Here is a 19,854-nt window from a genome sequence, read left to right as displayed (position 1 = left end):
CCTAGGAGGAGCCACAGAGCCGGAGGAGGAGGGCGGGCTGGGGGTGGCTCAGACGCAGGACCCCTGCAGACACAGTGACACACATCCTCCCCTTCATGCCACACCCACACCCAGCATCACAGAGATGCACACGTTGCAGTGGTGCGTGCACACACACACATTCACGCCGGGAAATGATGGAGACATATGCACACACGACTCACAGGCTCACACATATCTTGACACAAACAGGTGCCAGCACATAAACTCACCGTGACACCATGACAGTTACAGCCCTACGGATACACATAGGGAAACACACCCGGTCTCACAACACTCTCTGTATCACATTTGTTAAGGACATTCACAGTCACATATAAAAGAACACTGGGCTATACTTGTCACACACAACATGCACTCATTCACGCCAACCAACCCGAATACGACAGAATGGAGATCTTCACGTGCTTCTTAAAAACCATCCTGTACCATGCTAAGGCTCATAGCTTTGAGAATTCAAAGTTCCCTAGCCACCTTTTAACAGGGAGATGAGGAAATGGACACAATTGCTTAAGGGCACACAGTGTCACATCCTGGTCACGAAGCCCCCTGAAGATAGGGGGAGATGTGCTGGACTGATTCCTGAGGTATCTTCCTGGTACCCACAACTCAACCCTAAACCCCGAGATTCAACTCATACGGCCACATCCTTGTGGGATGGGCCATGCCACATACAGATCTCGAGGAAACAAGACAATCATTCTCTAGTGAGGCCAGGGGAAGTGAGCAATTGCCCGGGAAGCTGCACGCCACGCATGAAGACATTTGGGTACATGGTGATCTGGGATGAGTATGACAGAGGGGTCACCAAGACGTCCTCACCCGCCATCCCCGAAGCTGCTTGTGTACTAAGGTAGCAGCCATTTACTGAGCATCTCCTGGGTGCCAGGCACTGTGCCAGAGGTTGGGGCTACACAGGTAATTAAGACCCAGCTCCTACCCCTGGGGGAGGTGTGTGTATATGGAACAAAAATCACACAGACAGAGATGATCAGCCAATGCACAAATGAAATGAGGTATGACAGGTGCAAAATACGGACCTATTCAGGATGCAGTGGGCCACAAAGAGGGAGGGCTCAATTTGGATGAGTCAGGGGAAGGCATCAGGAAGGGCTTCACAGAGGAAGAGGCTATTGAGCCCAGTCTTTTTTTTTTAATATAAATTTATTTATTTATTTATTTTTGGCTGCATTGGGTCTTCACTGCTGCACGCGGGCTTTCTCTGTTGCGGTGAGCGGGGGCTACTCTTCGTTGCGGTGTGCGGGCTTCTCATTTCGGTGGCTTCTCTTTTTGCGGAGCACGGGCTCTAGGCACGCGGGCTTCAGTAGTTGTGGCATGTGGGCTCAGTAGTTGTGGTGCACGGGCTTAGTTGCTCCGCGGCATGTGGGATCTTCCCCGACCAGGGCTCGAACCCGTGTCCCCTGCATTGGCAGGCGGATTCTTAACCACTGCGCCGCCAGGGAAGTCCTTGAGCCCAGTCTTGAATGCCAAGCTGGTGTTTGTTAGTACACTGATGAGAAACGATTAATTTTAATCATTGATCTTCTCCTGCCCTAGGCACTTCTGCTCACCTGCAGGCCACTCTACTGTTGAGATTTCTGACTACTGCTGGTGCCCCCAGGATGACACAACACCATTTAATTCCACCATTAGTGAGCCTGTCTGTGCGTAAACACACACACACACACACACACACACACACACACAGAGCACACTGCTCCCAGTCTCTTCCTGGGACACTGGGATCTCTCCAATCCCACTGCACCTCCCTAAAGCCCAACACACACTGGTGTTGGTTCCCCCACTTCTCCAGCCAGCTCAGCCAAGACCCTGCACATAACAGCCACCCTGCTTGGGGACTTCTGAGTCCCCTCCCATCCAGCAGCTCTCCAGTCTTTCCTACCTCTCCCCTTAGAGCTCTAGCCCCATCTCTGGGGGGATGTTCCCCACTTTTCCCCACTGTGGGCCTTGAGGGAAGGGGAGCAGCTGGTGGGGATGGGAGCAGATAACCGGGAAAACAGCAGAGACTCGGGCAGGCGGTGATTTTGGTTTTTTTATTCTATACAAGTGGAGAGAGAGCCCCTGGGGACAGAGGGACAGATCTGCCCTCCCAGGTGAGGAGACACCCCCCACCCCCCAGGTCTGCAGAGCAAGCAGAGCCTCTCTCTCCAGGCTGCTCCCTCCCTTCCTGTCCCCCACGTCCTGTCCCCCAGGCCTCGTCCTGCTGTACTGCGCCCGTGGGACAGGGGTTGGCAGAAGGGCCTGGAGGTGCGGGGATGGGTGGGGGTCTGAGTCCTTGTGAGGCACATGTCGAGAGGAGGGCTGGCGGGGTGCTGCAGCGGCTGTCACCCTGTTCCTGGCTCGCTGGCTCCTGCTGGGGGAAATCCAGGGAGTCCTGTTTCCCAGGCAGGGAGAGCCAGCCAGGCTGTGTGGGCGGCCTTGTCACATGGATGGGTGGGAAGGGGGACCACCCTCTAGCCCACCCCTCTGGCACCTGTGGGGTCAGGGGGCTGCCTTCTATCAGGCTCCAGCTTGTCACAGGACTGTGCCCGCCGCGTCCTCTTGGGCTTCAGGGGGGCAGTCCGGCGGCCCGGATCCGGGGGCCCTGAAATGACAGTCAAGGCAGGCCTGGCCCATGAGTGGGGCTCACAGGCTGGGCACTCATCCAGGCTATGACTTCTGGCTGTCTGTCACTCATCCTGTGCCCAGGAAGGGACCCGATGTGGGCAACAAGGCCTCAGAGGTGCCCCACACCCCCTTTAGCCAGGTGGCAGACCTTGGACCTCAGGCTCCTCTTGGTCCTGCTGGGAGCCCAGCCTCAGTCGGGGTTTGTTCATTCCTGGGGCCGCACCCCCGGTCTCAGCCTCCTCCCTGCCCCCTGGCTCCTGAGGGAGCCAGCGGCCCCTGTGCACAGCCACCGGCTTGGGGGGCCGCAGAGCTAAAGCAGGGTCCTGCAGCTGGCACAGAAGGAAGATGCTCAGTCGGTTAGTTTGCCCTTTTGCCTCCTCAAAGTGCCCTCCCCGCCGCCTCGCTGGCTCTCACCTTGGCGTTCCTGGCGGGAACCGTCCTCTCTGGGAATAGGGCCCCCTCCTTCTCCTCCTCCCCATCTTGGGATGCTGGGCTGGGGCTCTGGCAGCTGTGGTTGGGGGCGCTCTCCTCAGCTGGGGGATGGGAAGAGAGAAGAAACTGCAGGAAAAGACATTGTTGCACAGCCCTCCCTGTCCCTTGTCTCTGTGAAGCCCTGGAGGCCAGGACTTTCCCCTCCAAGCCCATTTGCTCCCATGTCTCTGCCTCGGATGTCCCCTTCTGCTCTCACGGTCCCCAGGATCCTCCTGAGCCTGTCACCTCTGCAGGGGGCTCTGGCTGACCCTCTTGAAGAGCAGGGACAGAGCCAGGGCCCGCGGCCAGCCGGGTCCACAGGCATGGCTGCCCATCCAGGGCTGCAGTGACCCGGCGCCCTGCCAAGGCTGCAACCTGGCACTCCTAGAACTCTCTGCCAGTCTGATTTAGATGGTGAGTCTGGAGGAGAAGTGCCTGGCACCCTCACCATTCCCCCTACCCTGCCTCCGTGGCTTTAGGCACCCTGGACCCAAGGATGTGCCACGTGTTTGGGGTTGCCTGTGTGTGTATCTGTGAGGTGTGGGTGAGGAAGCCCAGGAGGGTGCCGGCAGTTAGGGTGTGCGCAGGGAGCACCCGACAATCACCGCCTCCTAAATGAAGGGTGGAGCCCCTCTTCCGGTGTCTTAACTAGTCTGTGTGTGGGATGGGATCATCAGCGAAGGTGACCCCAGCGCTGGGTCGGCCTTGGAGGACGGGGCAGGAGCACAGGCACTGCCAAGCCTCGGGCCAGCCTGGCTCTGCACCGCGCCCTTATGCCCTAGCTCTGGGGTGGGAGTGGAGGAGGGAAGGGAGCGTCAACCTCTCCAGGGAGATTTGTCCCTGTCACTGTTGTTGGAGGGTCACATTCCAGACCTGGGGGAACTGAGGCTGATGCCGAGCTGACCGGCTTTCCTTTAGCTGCTCCCTAAGTGAAAGGTGCTCTGAACCCAGCAGAAGGGCGGTGTCATACTATGATCCCCGCCCCCCCCCCCGCCCTTTATTCTGGAAGGTGAATAACCTGTCAACACTGTGGGTGGTGACTGGGCCGGCACTAACACCCAGGGTGTCTGACCTCTGAGGCAGGGGGCTCTTGCCCCTGCTGTGTGGTACCTTTCTGCGTGAGCGGAGGATGGCCTGGTGAACTATTTTTGGGGGAGACTGGAGTGTTGGAGGTGGGCCTGGTATGGCTGGTACTGCCCACCCTTTCCCCAGCTGGGGTGCAGAGAGAGTCCTTCTTTATAGAGGGTGCCATTCTGCTGATGGCCCCCGCTCTAGAGAATTCCCCGAACCACCCACAAAGTGTTGTTCCTTGTAGGCTAAGCCTGGCAAAGCCACTTCTGTTCCGTGGGACCTTTCTTTGGATTGGGTTGTTTGTTTCTTTTGGATGTAGTTTTGTAACTATCCTGAAGCATTTGCACAGTGTTGACATTTTACTGCCCCACCTTAGTTGGCTTCTGTCTCTTTGGACATAACCCGGGCCTTCAGAGCTGCTGCCAGAGAAGAGGCTTTCCATACCTATGTGCCACGTGGCCTCTGCTCGGCGCATGGCACTGAAGCTCGGCTTGGTGCTTTGGGGTGGTGGTGGGGGCTTCCAGGCTCCAGGCCCTTGAGTGGAGGGAGGAGATGGGAAAGGGGAAAAGGGAAAAGGCATGTTAGCAGGGGCCCTGAGAGACGGGGCAAAGGAAGGACGTGAGGGCGATCATTCTCACCTGCATCGTCCGAGGAGCGCCGTTTCTGCCAAGGCTGGACGCTGCCCTCCAGGTCTGGGCCTGGGCCCTGAAAGGACAGCTGAGTCAGGTCATTAAAAAAGTCCCTTCTGTGTGGGAACTGCAGTTAGCAAGGGGCTTCTGCTGTAGCATCTCATGTCATTAGTCCCTAGACATTCGGACTGTTTTCCCCAAAGAGTGACACTCATACCACCCCTAGGGGCATAAGAAATGGTTTACACGAATGAACATACGGTTATTTTAATATGTGTTTATTTTATGTGTAGTAGAAAAAACATGACTAGTACAACAAGCCTGTGATTCTAAAGATGATAATGCTTAGGTCCAGACTGAGTTTAAAAAGGTGAGTTGAGGGCTTCCCTGGTGGCGGTGGTTAAGAATCCGCCTGCCAATGCAGGGGACACAGGTTTGAGCCCTGGTCCGGGAAGATCCCACATGCCACGGAGAAACTAAGCCCGTGCGCCACAACTACTGAGCCTGCACTCTAGAGCCCGCGAGCCGCAACTACTGAAGCCCACGCGCCTAGAGCCCGTGCTCCGCAAAAAGAGAAGCCACCGCAACGAGAAGCCCGCGCACCCGCAACGAAGAGTAGCCCCCGCTCGCCGCAGCTAGAGAAAGCCCGTGCGCAGCAACGAAGACCCAACGCAGCTATAAATAAATAAGTAAATAAATAAATTTATTAAAAAAAAAAGGTGAGTTGATTTAAATAAAAATATTATGTAAATAATGCCGTGGTATGTGGAGAAGGGAAAAAGCCGTCATAAAGGTGGTAATCAAGTCACCAAAATTTGGGAAACAGCTCTAGAGGTAAGTATTTTTAGGGCCACACGCTTTATGAGGAAGCAGAGGCTCCAGCGTGACTTGTCCAGGGTTGCGCAGCAAGTGTAGGGGCAGAACTGCAGCTGACACCTTCTACTCCAGAGCATGGCTCTCTCCACTGACCTACCAACCGCAGGGCCGTGGGGAGGGGAGGGTGGTATGCAGGGACCCACGCGACCCTCAGTTCGCCTCCCCAGGTTCCGCTCACCTCTCGTTTCCCATCGAAGCTCCAACCCTTGGCTCCTCCCAACCCAGGGAGGGCGACACTGTGGACCCTTGGCTGCTGTGCTGTCCCAGGGGCCTGGCCCCCCTCCCCAGGCTCTGCCCCGTCGGTGCCCTGGAACAAGGTTTCGGGTTTAGAATCAGTTCCCGATGGAGAAGGGGCTCCACAGGCAGCAAGGGAGCAGGGGAGGGCCCCAACCCCTCGGAGCCCCCTGCCTGGGGAAGCCCTACCCAGACCCTCTGAGGAGTCCTTCCACTGCCCTCATTTGCATGGTGGACTCCCAGCATACGCTGGGTCACCAGGCTTAGCCCAAGGGGCCCAGGAGCGAGGAACTGGGATGACCAAGTTCCCGAGTCCTAACAGTCTCCCGTTAAGTGCCTAGGGTGGGGTGCGTGGATGGGCTACGAGTGGGGCAGCAAACCAGGACTCGGCACCCCTGCCTCACTTACCATCTTCCTGCAGAAGGAAGGCCCCCGGCCCCCGCCAAATGCAGGAAGGAGCTTGCTCTCCTCCTCTGGGCTCCAGCAGGGGGAGGAGTTATTGCCGAGGCTGCGGGGACCTGGGCTGGGGGGGCTCTCCTGAGTCGGGGGCGGGGGCGGGGGCGGAGGGAGGAGGAGCCCGGTGGTGGGGGACCCTGGCCCCCTGTCCCCCTTGAAGCTCCGGGGCCGGCGAAAGTGAAACAAGCCTCGGCGCCTCTTCTTCTGGAGTGGAGGGAGTGGCGGCTCCGAGAGGCCTGGCCGCAGGGTCCTCAGAGTCCGGGGGTAGCTGGGCAGGGTCGGGGTGAGTTAGGGACAAAGTCGTGGGGAGATACCCAGGTCAGATGCCGAGGTCATTCAGGGCCCAGGGTGGTGCTGGCGTTAGGCCAGTCCTGGCTCTCCGGGACCTCCAGCTGTCCTGTCTCATCTAGTCTTTCCTGCCGTTCCATAACCCTTTCCACCTATTCTCAGGGGATGGTGTCCTCACCTTCCCTGTCACAACCCTCCAGCAGCCTCTTCCCTCGCAGGCACCCCTCCCCCCGTCTCCTCTCAGCCTCTCCAAGTGACCCAGTTCCTTGTGGAGAGATACCGGGGAGTCTGTGCAGGACAGTGACAGAACACACCCTCCAGGCCTGGTACCACTAACCGTCACCCCATTCCAGGGCCTGCTATCCCCCCAACCCCAATCCCACTGTGGTGGTTCACTCTGGCCCCGTTCTTTCCTGCTGTCCTGAGGGGATTCAGAGAACATGGCAACTAAGGGCTCGGTGTGGAGGAAAGAGAATGTGGGGGAAATCTCCCAGAGAGACTGGCTTTGGGGCACTGCCATTGGAGAGGCCTCTCTGGGAGACGGGTGGACACGGGAGCCCTCCAGGGCCTCGGGGCCTGCTGAAGTTGGGGGGTGTGCCTGGGCACCACACCTGGAGCTTTCATCCATAACCCTTCGGCTGAAGAAGTCCTCCAGCCCCTCATCCAGGCGGGTGGCCGTCCCGTTCTCCTGACGGGTCCCAGGTACTGGCGCCTGCTGGGAGGAAAGTCCTGTAGGATATACCATCTGGGTGAGGAAGCCCTCCTCCCATCCACTCAAGGCCTTCCCCTTTGGACTTGGACTTGCCTCTTCTTGGCCCCATGGAAACTTAGACTTCAGGATACCTGGGCATTTCTTAAACTTGGTGGCTCTTGACTCTCTCTGTCACCAAAATGAGAACTGCCACTGTCTAGCAGACAGAGATTTCCTATCTGTGACAAGGTCTAGCTCCATCCAATCCGGATAACTCCTCTTCTGTTCCATGGCCTGCCTGGGCCCCCTGCCCGATCCCCCAAGGCTAGTACCTCTGGCATTGGTGTCCTAGAGCTAGAATCTCTGGCTCTGGCACTGCTAAGTGATGTTGGTCCTCTTGTGAGGCCTTAGGGACTCACGCTGGGCCGACCAGGTCCCGGAGGGGTGGTCCTGGGGGGCCGGGGCCTCCCTTGTGTTTGATGCCTTAGTTTGTAGCCATGAGTGGGCAGCTCAGATAGACCTTCCCAGGAGCCACTAGCTGTGGGCTGGCTGCTCTCGAGTCCTGAGAACCAGCCAGGGGGGATCCCCAGGCTCCCCAGCTGGCTTTCCACGTCCTGAGGGCTCCCACCTGTGGGGAGAGCAGCGTTAGAGGGACTAGCATGAGGGGCAGGGAGAAAGCAGGCTGGAGAGGCAGAGATAAAAGAAAGGGAATCAGGGCCATCAGCGCGGAGGCTGGAAGACTCACTAATGAAGGCCGACACGGGCCGGATCTTGCGGCAGCGCTTCTGCTTTTTGATGGCCATGGTGTCCTGCAGAGACGGAGGCATGCGGTGGGGCCAGGTGGCAAACCCCAGGAGCCTCGCCTGGAGCCTCCCATTCCTCATAAAGCCTTCTCTTTAGGGTGCATCCCGCTTCCCTGTCCTTAGGCGGCTGAGGCAATGGGACAAGGGAAGAGGCTGGGCGGGATCGGGGCGAGGGGACGAGACCCGGCGAGGGGCAGAGAGTGGAGTCCAGGGAAGTAGAAGCGGACAGCGTTTTGCAGGGTCAGGGGCAGGACCAAGGTTAAGGAGGGGAGTGGGGGTGCTCACGATGTTGGTCCCAAGTTCATCATCTGTGGTCTCGTCACGGTCATGGTTCCGTCCTCGGCCCCGGGAGGACAGATCCTGTCCTTGGCACAGCCCCCCTGGCGGATCTGACAGTGTCTTTAGCTGGGCCAGGTGTCGGGCCTAGGGAAGGACAGGTGTGAACAGGATCCCAAGGAAGCCGCCCACCGCCCAGGACCTCGACGGGGAGGGCTGGTGGGGGCAGACGCGGGTGATGCGGGGTGGAGGACAGGTCTGGGCCGGGCTGAGGCTCAGAAGTTTTACCAGGCTCTTGTGGGAGTGGTACAGCTCCTGCAGGATCTCGTCTACTATGGAGTTGGTCAAGTAGGTGACGACTGAGAGCTTCACTTCACTGTGGGCACAGGGGGGCGGCTCAGCTCCTCCTTCCCTGCCCCTGAGCCTCTGCCCCAGCCTTCCCCAGACGCCTGAGGGAGCGGGCCGGCCGCCCTGGCTGCCCACGGGGAACACAGCTGCTCTACGAGGTACCTGGGATCCATCACCCAGCTCCACCCACAGCCCTTCCAGCCTAGGGGTGTGTGGAGGGGGAGGGTGGACGGAGAGGAACTGAGGGGAAGGAGGGGCAGAGGGGCTCTGGGTCCGGCCCCTGAAGCTCCATTGGAACAGAGCGAGGTAAATTGAAGTGTTGAGTGAATTCTGCCCGTCTCTGCTGTAAGAGCAGGAACCAGCACTTCTTGAGCTTGGCCATTTCATGGGTTTGTGTAATAATTTTCCTTCATTTTAGTGAGAGGTGGCACCCAGACTGGAATGAGGGAGAGCTCTAGGGGCCATGAAAACTTGGGGGGACGGGCAGCGCAGTCCATGCACCCCTATTCTTTGTCCACACCTCCGAGGAGGCTGTGCTCTGTTTCTAGAGGTCAGTTCCTGGGGGTATGTGCGCGGCTGTGTGTACGTGTACACGTGTGTGCACTGTTCGGACTCCTAACCCCAGCTCAGCATTTAGACTGCTAGGGCAAGGACGAGTCAGACCTTAAATAGCAAGGTTGCAGTTGGTTAAAGATTCATCCCTTGTAGCGTAGATTGTGTCATTCATTATTCATTGCTGATGGCTGGGCCCCACCCCCCCCAGTCCCTAAGTGCTCCAGGCCAAGTCCAGCCCCCCTCCAGCACCCCCCCCCCCGCCTCTCACTCCAGCTTGTTCTGAATGTCCTGCCCCGCCTGCTCCAGCAGCGCCCCTCGGATGAAGTTCCGGGGCACAGTGACGCGCTCAGCCACATTGCTCAGCATTTTGTTGTGCCCTTCAGCCACCCGCATGGCCACGGGGCATAACTCTTGCGTTAGGCTGACCATGGACTCCAGGATCACCTAGTATGTGGGGAAAGGAGGCCAGAGCCCCAAGGAGGGCAGGGTCAGGGCTGGCACCACAGCGGAAGAGACTCCAGCCTGTCTATTCCAGCCCCCCGTGGGGAGACTGAGGGGCCGGCCAAGGTCACAGGGCCGGTTAGCAGCAGAGCCTTGGACACTCAGGCTTCCCCACATCCTGGTCAGTGTCCTTTTCATCCTACCACATGGACACACGGACAGGGGAGAGTCAGTCCAAGGATCAGAGTCCAGAGGGAGAGCTCAGAGTTCAGGGGCTAAGGTTGAAACGAGCAGCAAATATCCGAGGCCGGTTCTCTAGCAATGCCTTGGCACAGTGGGAGTGTAGGTGGTCTCAGCTCTGTAACTCCTTCTTGCCCACGGTAATCTTCCCGTGCTGGCCTCAGCCCTCGGCTTAGGGCCTTGGTCAGCACTGGGCTCCCTCCCCAGGACTTGCCTGCAGCTCCTTGTCCACAGCCTTGGACACCTCACTGGCTACTGACTCCAGCCTCTGCCTCACGGGTCCGTCGTTGGCCAGCATGTGGCCCAGCTCATAGAGGCTGGGAAACAGCTGGGAAAGAAAGGGGTTCTGATCAGAAGGTCAGAATCTGGCTTCGCTGGGTCCCTGGCCTAGGAGGCTGTGAAAACGTTGGGGGATAAGCAGTGCCGTCCGTGGGCACTCCTGGGCCTGGACGCTCCTGGGCCGGCACGCTGGCCTTCCTGGGCTCCCTAGACTGTCAGGGGAGGGCGGGGCTGCGGAGGGCTCACCGCCCGGGAGTTCTTGGCGTCCTTGATGAGGTCCCGAGCATAGAGCAACTCATCCTGCACGGGCTCCAGGGGGCACAGCCTCAGGGCCCGAACCTCCTCTTGCACCCGTCCGCACAGCCGCTGCAGCATCTGCAGCACAGGTGGCGGGAGTGTTAGGGGGGACTCTCGCATCTTCACCTTCCCAGGTGGGCCCCCAGGCACCCCATTTCTGGGCCCCCTTGGGCAGTGCTACTGGTGCTGGCACTGACAGGGGTAAGGGTGATGTCTCCCGATGGCCTGTTCCCTCTTCTTCTTGGGATGCCCTCTTGAACACTCAGTGGAGCTCCCACAGTCCTGGGACCCCTTGTCTGGGACCCCTGCTGTTTGCCCACATGTCCTCTCATGTTTGGGGCCCACATTCTGCACGTCCTGTCTTTTTGCTCTCCCACATGCTCAATCCACTTATGGGCACCACACGATGCCTCTCTCATGACCCCTCCCGCCCCGACCTGCGCTCCATCACATCAGCCCTGTGCCCTGCGTGCCCCACGTGTGCCCCCTGTGTCTCGGAGGGAAACGTTTACTTGCTCGGCGCTGCTGGTCACCAGGCCCTGCTGCAGCCTGAAAGCCTGTTCCTGCGGGCACGTCTGAGAATGGTTGTTCCTCACCAAGCACCACTGGATCTGGAGATGACGATGGGTGGGTGGGGTGAGGGCCAGGGGATGTGGGCTGGCCCCTGCCCCTTGGGTTCCACCCTGCTCAGGCCGCCACCTTCTGCCAGACGTCCTCGGTACGCTCAGGGGCGCTGCGGTAGGCTTGGGAGATGTCGCTCACAGGGAAGGACATGAAGCGCAGTGTATGGTTGCTGTGGGACAGAGTGGCACAGCTGGGTGGGATAAAGGCAGGCAGGAGAGGCTCCTGCTCCCCAGACCCCACCTCTTGCTGACCATTTCCCTCTTCTGTGGTCCTTCCTAACATTTCTATGCAACTAGGTCAGGTGGACTGGGGTGGGGCTGGTGTAGTTCAGGCCTGGTCCAGGTACAGGGAAGCTGGGGGCTAGGATCAGGGCAGGGCCCTGGTCTACTCACCTCTCCAGGGCCCTTGCAATGTCCAGAAAGCCTAGGGCAGATGTATTGTTCCGATCCCATAGGATAGTTCTGGGGAAAGGGTGAGCATCAGCATATTACCCCTCCCTCGGGGTCTCTCTTAGGGGGAGGGGACACATCCCCCTCGGGAGCCTTCCCTCCTTTCCTGGGTAATGAGGCTGACTCAGAGATGGTCCTGGGACTAAGGGTCTCCTGGAAGCTGGGGTGCAGAGCAGTGAGGCAGCAGGGAGGGCATGTATGTGTGTGGGGGAGGGCTGGGGCTCCAGGTGAGAGGGTCCAGGTGTGGGCCCCACCTGAGGGAGGAGTTTATCTGCAGGGCCTTAGAGAGCATCTTGGCCCCGATGTCCTCCATGCCATTGCCGCTCAGATCCACCTTCGCCAGGCAGGTGTTGCTGCCCAGGGCGTTGATGAGGATGCTGGTGCGAAGCTTCAGCCGGGAGTCTGCCACTGACAGTGACTGCAAGGACTGTGTGGGCAAGTGGGGGGTTTGGCCCAGTCCCTGCAGCCCCTGTCACTGCAGGTCCCCTCCCAGGCCCCGGCACTCACACAGTCCTCTTCTTGGATCAGCTGCACCAGCTTGTGGAGGATCTCCTCCAGGGTCCTGTGGGGAGTCGGGGCTCAGACTAGGAGGGGAGGGGGCTGGGGTCATGTTAGTGGAGCAGCGGAGAGGTGGTCAAGGGTAACACAGTGAGCCACAAGGATAGGCGGATGATGGAGTGAGGGTCTGTGGGTATAGGAGGGGGGGCTCACTTGGCCTTGACGTTGAAGTTCTTGCCCAGGAACAGGTGCTTGAGGGACTTGTTCTTGCCAAGTGCGGGCACCAGTGTCAGGAGGTCCGAGTCGAACCCTGGCCAGTAGATGGGAGAGGCCTGGCCTTGAGGCCCGAGGCTCACTGGAGTCTCCTTAGGGCTTCTCCCCCGTGCTCTAGGCCCCTGTCCCCACCTGGCCCCCAGGAAGGGAAGTGCCCCCACTCACCATTGTCTGACAGATCCAGGCTGCCCACACAGGTGACAGCCCACAGCTGCTCCTGCAAAGCCTGGGCTCCAGCTGAGCGGAGCTGCAGGGACGGGGTGTGGGTGGAAGACAGGGCACCTTTAATGCTTAGAGATAAGAGGAGTCATGCCAGGATTCAAGGTCATACCAGGTCTTCTCGGGTGTGAAATCTGGAGGCCCCTTCTCTATACCAGATCCTTCCCTAGGGCTCTCTCCCCTCCCTTCAGCCAGAAAAATCTCCAGGCCGCTGCTCTGGAGACAGCTTGCTCCTGCCATCTGGTGGGAAAGCTTGGTATCTCCCACCCCAAAGCGGTCAGCGAGGAGCTCCTGGAGACTGAAAATGACCTCTAGAAAGAGGGCCGCAGACCACAGACGGAGAGGGGAAAGTGGGGGTGAGGTTAGGGCGGGGGGTCGCTGAGGGGTAGCGCGGAGGCAAGACGGAGCCAGAGCTTGACTTAGGGAAGTGAACGGTGGGGTGATGGGTGGGGGACTGAGGGCTCACCTCACAGCTGCTGAGGTCCAGGTGCAGATCGCTGAGGTGACTGTTGAGGGAGAGGCCCTGGAGCAGCGCCCTGTGGGAGGAAGGTCAGCAGGCCCGCCTTTACCCCTCACCCCCTTCTCCCAGGGTTCCCCCTTGGACGCCCCCCAACCCTGCACCCACCCGACCTGAGGGCCTCCAGGGGCAGCCTCGTGGCCGACAGGTTGATGTGGCTCAGAGTGTAGGTGCTGCTGAAGAACTGCTTGAAGGCAGGCGGGGCCTCCCGGCCCTTCCTGCGGAGATGCCTGGGGTCAGCAAGGGAGGGGGCGCCCACGACTTGCCCCGCCCCTCGCTGCACCCCTGTGCTCCCACCTGTGGGAGCAGCTGTTGCGCGCCAGGTTGAGGTAGGTGAGGTGGGAGCAGCAGCCGTGGAGCAGGGCGCCCAGAAGCTGTGGGGTGGAGACAGGGTGCGTCTCACGGGGCTGGGAGGGCTGCCGGGAGGGGCGACGAGGACTCCCTCCTCCCTCCCCACCAAGGCCCTGGCGCTTCGCCCTCTGCGGTCAGTCTGTGCGAGTCCCGCTGTGCCTGCCCACTTAGCCTCTTCAAGCCTCAGTTTCCCCTCTGTGGAAAGTGGGTCTACTCCCACCTGCCTGGCCCCCAGGGGGTGAGAGGCTCATAGGCAGTGGATGTGTAAAGCCAGGGCGCCCACAGGCTCGTAAGGTGCCTGGTTCAAGTTAGGGAAGGAGTCCTTTCCTCCGGTGGACGCAGCGCCACGCTGGGGCTCATGGCCGAGGAACGGATCCGGGCTGGCTTTTAGGCACAGCTAGCACAGCCTTGGCGGCGCACGGATAAAGTGCTGCACAGGTGTGAGCTTTGGCGTTGATTTGTAATTCAGCTGAACCTGAAGCCATCCTGCCAGCTCTGCCCACCGCTGTACTCAAGGAGGGGGTGACCCACCCCAGCCTCCCCAGATCACAGGCTGGCTCCCCCGTCACCAACCCCTCACCAAGTCGATGGCGCAGTCAGTCCCCGCCAGGTCCAGGTGCACCAGGGCATTGGGCTGGGCCAGGAAACTGTAGAGGGCCTGGGAAGGAAGGACAGAGGGGTTGCGGGTGAAGGGGTGACAGAACCCCTCCCCTCCCCAGGGCTAAAGGGCAGAGACCCCAGGCCCTGAAGCCCGGGTGGGCCTCTGCAGGGGCCTGAGGCTATATTCGTGGACTCACGTTGGCCTCATCTGTGGCGAGCAGCCCAGGGTTCTTGCTCAGGTCCAGGTACTGAAGGGAGCTGGCAAAGGCCGGGTTGGCCCCGAAGGTCTGGCCCAGCGCCTGGAGCCCTGAGCACAGCGGGCACTGGGCTGGGTTGGCCACCCCCCCGCCGAACTCTTCCCCTTGCATACAACTCTTCCCCACTCTCCAAATGTGGCTCCTTTCCCTTCTTTGATCCCTGGGATGCTGTGTGAGTGTATGGGTACACCTCTGGGACTCGACACCCAGGCAGTGCTGGGGGAGGGTCAGAGTCAGAGGTCAGGGGTCCTGGGGCAAGTACCTCGAGGGGAAATGGCAGTCTTGGCCAGGCACAGTTTGGTGAGGCCAGTGGGGAAGCAGAGGAGCTGCTGGCTCAGGCTGAGGAAACCTGGGGAGTGGAGAGAGAAAGGGGCCCACTGAGAGATGGGCAGTGGGGGCAGGTGGTGCAGAGTCAGACTGGGCGCTTGAGTGGGTTATGGGCCTGGGGTCAAGGATGGCATATTGGGGCAGGGGCTGGCATCAGGTCGGAGAGCCCCTGTTCAGACCGGGTTGGGCTCTGGGCTGGGATAGGGGTCTGTGTTGCGATGGGGGGTAGGATTCAGGGCTGGGGCTCACCCTTGTCCTCGATGGGGTTGTGGGACAGAGTGAGGGCATGCAGCACACAGCTCCCGTTCTCCCCAAATACCCCGGCCAGCTTCTGGACAAAGTCCCTTTGGGGAAGGGGAGGAAGGATGTGTTTGTCCCAGGCCCTGGGCTTCCCCTCCTCCTCCACCTGCCTGCCTGGCTGGGGCTACAGTGGTCGGAGGCCCCCGCAGGTGGGGAGCAGCTTGGGGCCTGCCAGGGAGCTTGCCGTCCCTCCGGAATACCTGGGAAGTTGTGCTGAGACAAAGCCCAGCTTAGGGTCCTCGAGACCGGAGCAGCGCACCCTGCTCGGTGGCTGATGGCAGAAGGGGACGGGGCATGGAGATACGGGGGAAGGCTGTGGAGCTGGGGGTCAGGAGTCTTAGGCGTGACTTGCTTTGTGCCCTCTTTGGGCCTCTTCTGTACGGTGAGGAGCTGGATGAGACGGTTCAGAGGCCCATATCATGCTCTGAGGCTCTGGGATCCTAAGACTACATCAAGGGGGTACCACTGCCCAAGGAGGAGGCTGGCCTCACGTCTTAAGCCCGGCGTTGTCCAGCACCAGCTCTTCGAGGCTCCCCGACTTGCTCAGGGTGTGTAGCACCTGTTCTAGCACTTCAGAGCCCTGAGGACAGAGGGGGTCATGTGATCAGGAGGCAGAGAGGGCAGTACTCTCCCCTCCCCACTGCCCCTCCTAGACCCTACCAGCCTCAGGTCCTTGCAGTAGAGTTTGGTGAACCATTGGTTGTAGGCCAGGGCTGCCACCATTAGGGCCAAGTCTCTGTGGGGAGATTCAGGGCGGCAGGAAAGTGGTGAGCAGGTGGCTAGGGCTGGGAAGAAGAGACTAGGACTGGGGTGGTTGGGCTGGGGAAAGCCTAGATGGGTGGAAGGCAGGGGTGGTGGGGGCTGGGAGACAGAGCCGGGGCTGTGGGTGGGACCAGAAGGGAGAGCCTAGAAGGGCCAGGGCTGGGCTGGGGCTGGAATGGGGGCTTGAGTCTCTACCCCATCTGCTTACCGGCTCTCCAAGTGGCTGAAATCCAAAAGATTGAACTCCCGGTTATCCTCGGCATGATAGATGGTGTCCACATCCTTGGAGAGGTGGAAGTGGCTCACACCTGCTTCCCTCCTCCTCCTCCTCTGCCCCATCCCTCTGGGTCCCACCTGCCCGCCTGCCGGTCCTGGCCCAACGCACCCATTGCACCTCCTCACGGCAGTGCAGCCCATTGTAGTCGCACAGGGCAGCGTAGGTCTCGGAGAAGCCACCTGTGGGGCAGGAGATGGGCTGGCTCCTTGAGCGGTAAGGGGGTGGGGAACAGGCTTGGAGTTCAAGGAAAGGTCAAGGTCACTTTATGCACCAGTGTCCTGGGTTCATGAACCTCTGAGGTCTGGGAGCCGTGGAGTCTCAGGGCAGGCAAAGCCCCGTACACAGAGGACTCTGAGCAAGGGGCAGGGTGGTGTAGGCCCCACTTTCCTCAAGTCTGCCCCTGCTCACCGCAGACACTGTGAGCGGTGGACGTGGAAGTCTCAGAGTTGGGGGACGTGTCTCGGGGCCCTTCTGGGGTGTCTGCATTTCCACGCCGGATTAGACTCCTGGAAAATGAACAAATCCATCCCAAGGTGGGTGGAAAGAGGCTCTCAATTCTTACCCTGTTATAGCTTCTGGATCCCCAGGAAAAGCAGGAATAGGGACACAAGAGCTCTTCTCCTTGATGTCTCGGGGGCCCAGGGGAAGGAGGGAGGGAGGAAGGAGGTCTCCTTGTCTGACCCCTGAGAGACTCCTCCTTTGCCACTCACCCAGGGCCAGGGCAGACCTTGGAGAGGGCAGAGCTCACATGTCGTGTCACCTGGTCCACACTCTCAGCTGATGGCAGCCGCATGCTCACCATGCCACGCTCTGTCTCCACTAGGATCTGGGGGAGAGGGAGCAGCAGGGCCTCAGATGCGGGCTCCCTCCTCCCGCTGGCCCAGGAGTGGGGCCCAAGCCCTGGTGCTCACCTGGTTCTGACTGAGCGTGTTGAAGGCGCGGATCTCCAGGACATTGAAGGAGCTTTCCACCTGGGGGGAGGGGACACGGGGATGCCCAGCTCATGGTCAGGGCCTGGCTGCCGGGCTCAGAGGGGAGCATGCCAGGTGCTCTCCGGATCATCGGCCCAACTCACCTTGGCTGGGACTTTAAGGGGGAAAAGGTGGAGGCGCCAGGAGGTCAGGGCCTTCAGAGAGGGGAAAAGAACATCAGCAACAAACGGCAGCTTCCTGGGCCCTAGTCACCCTGCCCTCTGTTAGCCCCCTCAGCCTGTGTGCACCCCCTGCCAGCTGACCCTCTGCTCTGGAAGTCCCCCCTCTCTCACATGCCCCACCCTAGGCTCCTAGACATCCACACAGTCCAGCCTCCCCCTGCCCCCAGGCTATGTCTTCTCAGCTCTCCCCCCACCTCTGTCTCCCCTGTCCCCCCAGGCTCCTTGCCCTTACCAGCCCAGGTGCTCTTGATCCCCCCTCCCCTCCCCCAGCCCAGTGTCCTCACCAGCACTCGGTCCTCGAACTTCTTGGGCTTCGTCTCCAGCTTGACACGATGTTGTTGGAGCACAGCCGCTTGGCTCAGGCACCTCCGGATGCTGTCTGCAGGTGGGTGGTGGGCCGCCCCCGCAAACCCGAGGCTCTCCAGGGGCAGGGGCAGAGGAGAGGAGAGAGAATCAGAGAGAGACCGAGAAGGACAGGGACCGAGACCTTTCCTTCTTGGGTGACTTTTCTCTTTCTATTAGAAGGGCAGTGGGGTGTGGAGAAAACTCTGGCTCCTGATGTTCCTGAGTCGGGGGACAGTAGCTGAGTGACACCGTGGGAGAGTGTGAAGGATTTTTCCAACCCGTGCACTCCAGCAGCTGTCAACACATACAGAGTGAGTCAGTGTGTAGGGGCGTGGGGGGTATCCCTTCGGCTGCACTCTAGGTGGTCTGGGTGTGAGTGTCTACCTTTTACTACGCATGTAAAGAAGATGCCAGGGAGCCCGTGTGTGGCATTGGTGGGGATGGGTAAGTGTGAATGAGTATGCTGTGTCTGCAGTTGTGAAAGGGGCACAGAGCCAGCCAGCTCTGGTGTGGGTGGGAGCTGCGGGGTAGGAAGGAGTTAGTGTTTAAATGAGTTCCATACCCATCTGCTGGCAGAATCATCCAGATATCCCAGTGTGTGTGCGTGTGTGCGTGTGTGTGCAGTTTCTGTAAAGATGTGTGTACACACATCTCACGATTGTGCTTGTGTGCCTGTGGAGCTGTGGGAAATCGCCACGGTGCAGCATGCCTCTGAGTATCCTTGAGCGTCCTGGTCTCTGCGTGGGCTAGCCTGTGCTGCCGCCTCTGGGGGTCAGGGTTGGCAGTGCTGGGGGGTCGGGCCTTGGTTTGGTCTGAGTCTGAGAACCAGGCAAACAGGAGAGGCCGTGAGGTGTGGGTGTGGGGTAGAGAGAAGGGGGCAGGCTGGGATGCGGGTTGTGGTAGATAAGCTTCAGTAGACCCTGCTCCTGGTTTTAGCTCCGGTCCAGGCCCTTTTCCCTGACTCCCTTCTTTGCCCCAGTGGCCGGGGCGCTAGCGGGGCTCTCGAGCCAGTTCCGGCGCCGGGCCCAGAGGAGGGAGGGTGTTGAGGCCAGAGGAGGTCAGGACCTGGGGCAGCTCCCATCACCCGGCAGGGTTGGCCTGGCCCCGCCCGGCGGGGAAACGGGGATTCTCCGGAGGGGACACTGGATGCTTCGCCGAGGGGTGGGCCAGAATCGCTGAGAGTCAGCCCCAGGGAGCGTGAAGGGACTGAACCTGTCACTGAAGATCGGGACGGGCGGCTCTGGGACACGTAGGTCCTGACGGGGTGAGGCGAGGGGGGCAGCGGAGGATGCTCTGGGACAGTGATGCCCTGAGCTGGGATGCAGGGGCAGGGAGCTGCCTTGGAACCGGATGCATGAGGGGCGGGAGGCACCGGGGTGTACCGCGGGGAGGAACGCACTGGGTCTGGGAGGCTCCCGGACGGGGTGTCCCGGAGACCACCGCAGCCTCGTACCTTGCAGCTCGCGGGTGAGCTCCGCGCTGGACTTGGCCATGGCGGCCGTTGCTGCCGCTGTTGCTGCAGAGGAGCCGCCGTCGCCACCGCCGGGGAGACGCGGCACATGCTACACCCGGCTCCGGCAGGGCCCCGGCGCTGAGCGCTGCAGCAGCCGCTGAGCCCGCTCCTGTGAGGGGCGTCTGCGCGAGCGCTCCTCCCCCCCACCCCGCCTCGGAGAGCCGGGTCTCCCGCCCCGCCCGGAGAGGTGCCGGACTGAGCATGCGCGCCGCGCCTCCGAGCCGCGTGAGACCCTGAGAGCGCTCGCGCCCACCCCTCCCGCCGGCTCTAGCGTGCTACGCCCTGTGCGTGTCGCCTGCAGCCCGGGCCATCTCCCGGAAGGGGGGCAGCGTCCCCACTTTCCGTGTGACCCACTCCTCGGACACCGTGAGCAGAACCCACTTCTTTTGTTCGTAGGCCTGGGTACCCCTCGCCGGGTCATCCTTGCAAGGCTCCTCCCTTTTCACTGCTTGCTCGGGACCCGTCCAGCGCGTCCTCGCTGACCCTCGAAGGAAGGAACTCTAGGCCGAGGGCGATGCCGGCAGAGGACATGGTTGAATGTGGGGGAGTTCGTCCTTCGTTTTCCGCTTGCCCAGCCTCGGGGATCCCTGCGGTGTTCTTGGCACTATCTCCGCGGGTGTGAGGCCGAGAGCAGCACCTGGGAATTCCCGTGCCGCCTCCTCCCAGCTGGCAGCTCTGCAAACACCTCCACACCCAGCATTACGCTCAGGTCCTGGAGACAGGGAGGAGGGTTAGGAGGATCCAGACTTAGTGTCTGGGGGGGATCT

At 60.5% G+C, this 19,854-nt stretch overlaps 1 protein-coding gene across 12 annotated transcripts; it reads right to left on the bottom strand.

The window, feature by feature from the left end:
• Positions 1–2,080: 2,080 nt before the first annotated feature.
• CARMIL3 (capping protein regulator and myosin 1 linker 3) lies at positions 2,081–19,193 on the bottom strand. 12 transcript variants are annotated; one of them, XM_059913915.1, is made up of 40 exons: positions 19,028–19,193; positions 17,514–17,648; positions 17,152–17,202; positions 16,988–17,047; positions 16,787–16,902; positions 16,485–16,582; positions 16,185–16,255; positions 16,008–16,081; positions 15,698–15,773; positions 15,529–15,617; positions 14,987–15,081; positions 14,673–14,759; positions 14,351–14,460; positions 14,134–14,211; positions 13,500–13,576; positions 13,316–13,420; positions 13,152–13,221; positions 12,632–12,713; positions 12,407–12,503; positions 12,203–12,257; positions 11,950–12,122; positions 11,639–11,707; positions 11,322–11,415; positions 11,135–11,233; positions 10,572–10,700; positions 10,261–10,374; positions 9,634–9,809; positions 8,751–8,838; positions 8,472–8,609; positions 8,129–8,192; positions 7,803–8,011; positions 7,304–7,407; positions 6,357–6,672; positions 5,893–6,021; positions 4,848–4,914; positions 4,654–4,743; positions 3,082–3,200; positions 2,816–2,996; positions 2,534–2,644; positions 2,081–2,413 (listed from the first exon to the last, which is right to left on the bottom strand). In XM_059913915.1, exons 1-40 carry the CDS (start codon positions 19,133–19,135, stop codon positions 2,385–2,387), a joined length of 4,233 nt encoding a protein of 1,410 aa, XP_059769898.1. In that variant the 5' UTR covers positions 19,136–19,193; the 3' UTR covers positions 2,081–2,384. The 12 variants fall into 12 exon arrangements, with proteins under 12 accessions (XP_059769898.1, XP_059769900.1, XP_059769902.1 ...); XM_059913917.1 differs by having other exon boundaries at positions 2,081–2,410; XM_059913919.1 differs by having other exon boundaries at positions 2,816–2,990.
• Positions 19,194–19,854: the final 661 nt, after the last annotated feature.

Source organism: Balaenoptera ricei, chromosome 2, assembly GCF_028023285.1.
Source record: "Balaenoptera ricei isolate mBalRic1 chromosome 2, mBalRic1.hap2, whole genome shotgun sequence".
In the NCBI taxonomy this organism is placed as follows: Eukaryota; Metazoa; Chordata; class Mammalia; order Artiodactyla; family Balaenopteridae; genus Balaenoptera; species Balaenoptera ricei.
This window is presented reverse-complemented; position numbering and strand designations above follow the sequence as displayed.

What these genes read in the sequence shown, in the direction of transcription:
- CARMIL3 (XM_059913915.1), bottom strand. Translation starts at nt 19,135, where the DNA reads ATGTGCCGCGTCTCCCCGGCGGTGGCGACGGCGGCTCCTCTGCAGCAA. An exon ending in AAGGTCTGCCCTGGCCCTGG is followed by an intron (nt 16,583 to 16,786) that starts GTGAGTGGCAAA and finishes TTCATTTTCCAG; the next exon opens with GAGTCTAATCCGGCGTGGAA. An exon ending in AGAGGAGCCTGAGGTCCAAG is followed by an intron (nt 2,645 to 2,815) that starts GTCTGCCACCTG and finishes CTGTCATTTCAG; the next exon opens with GGCCCCCGGATCCGGGCCGC.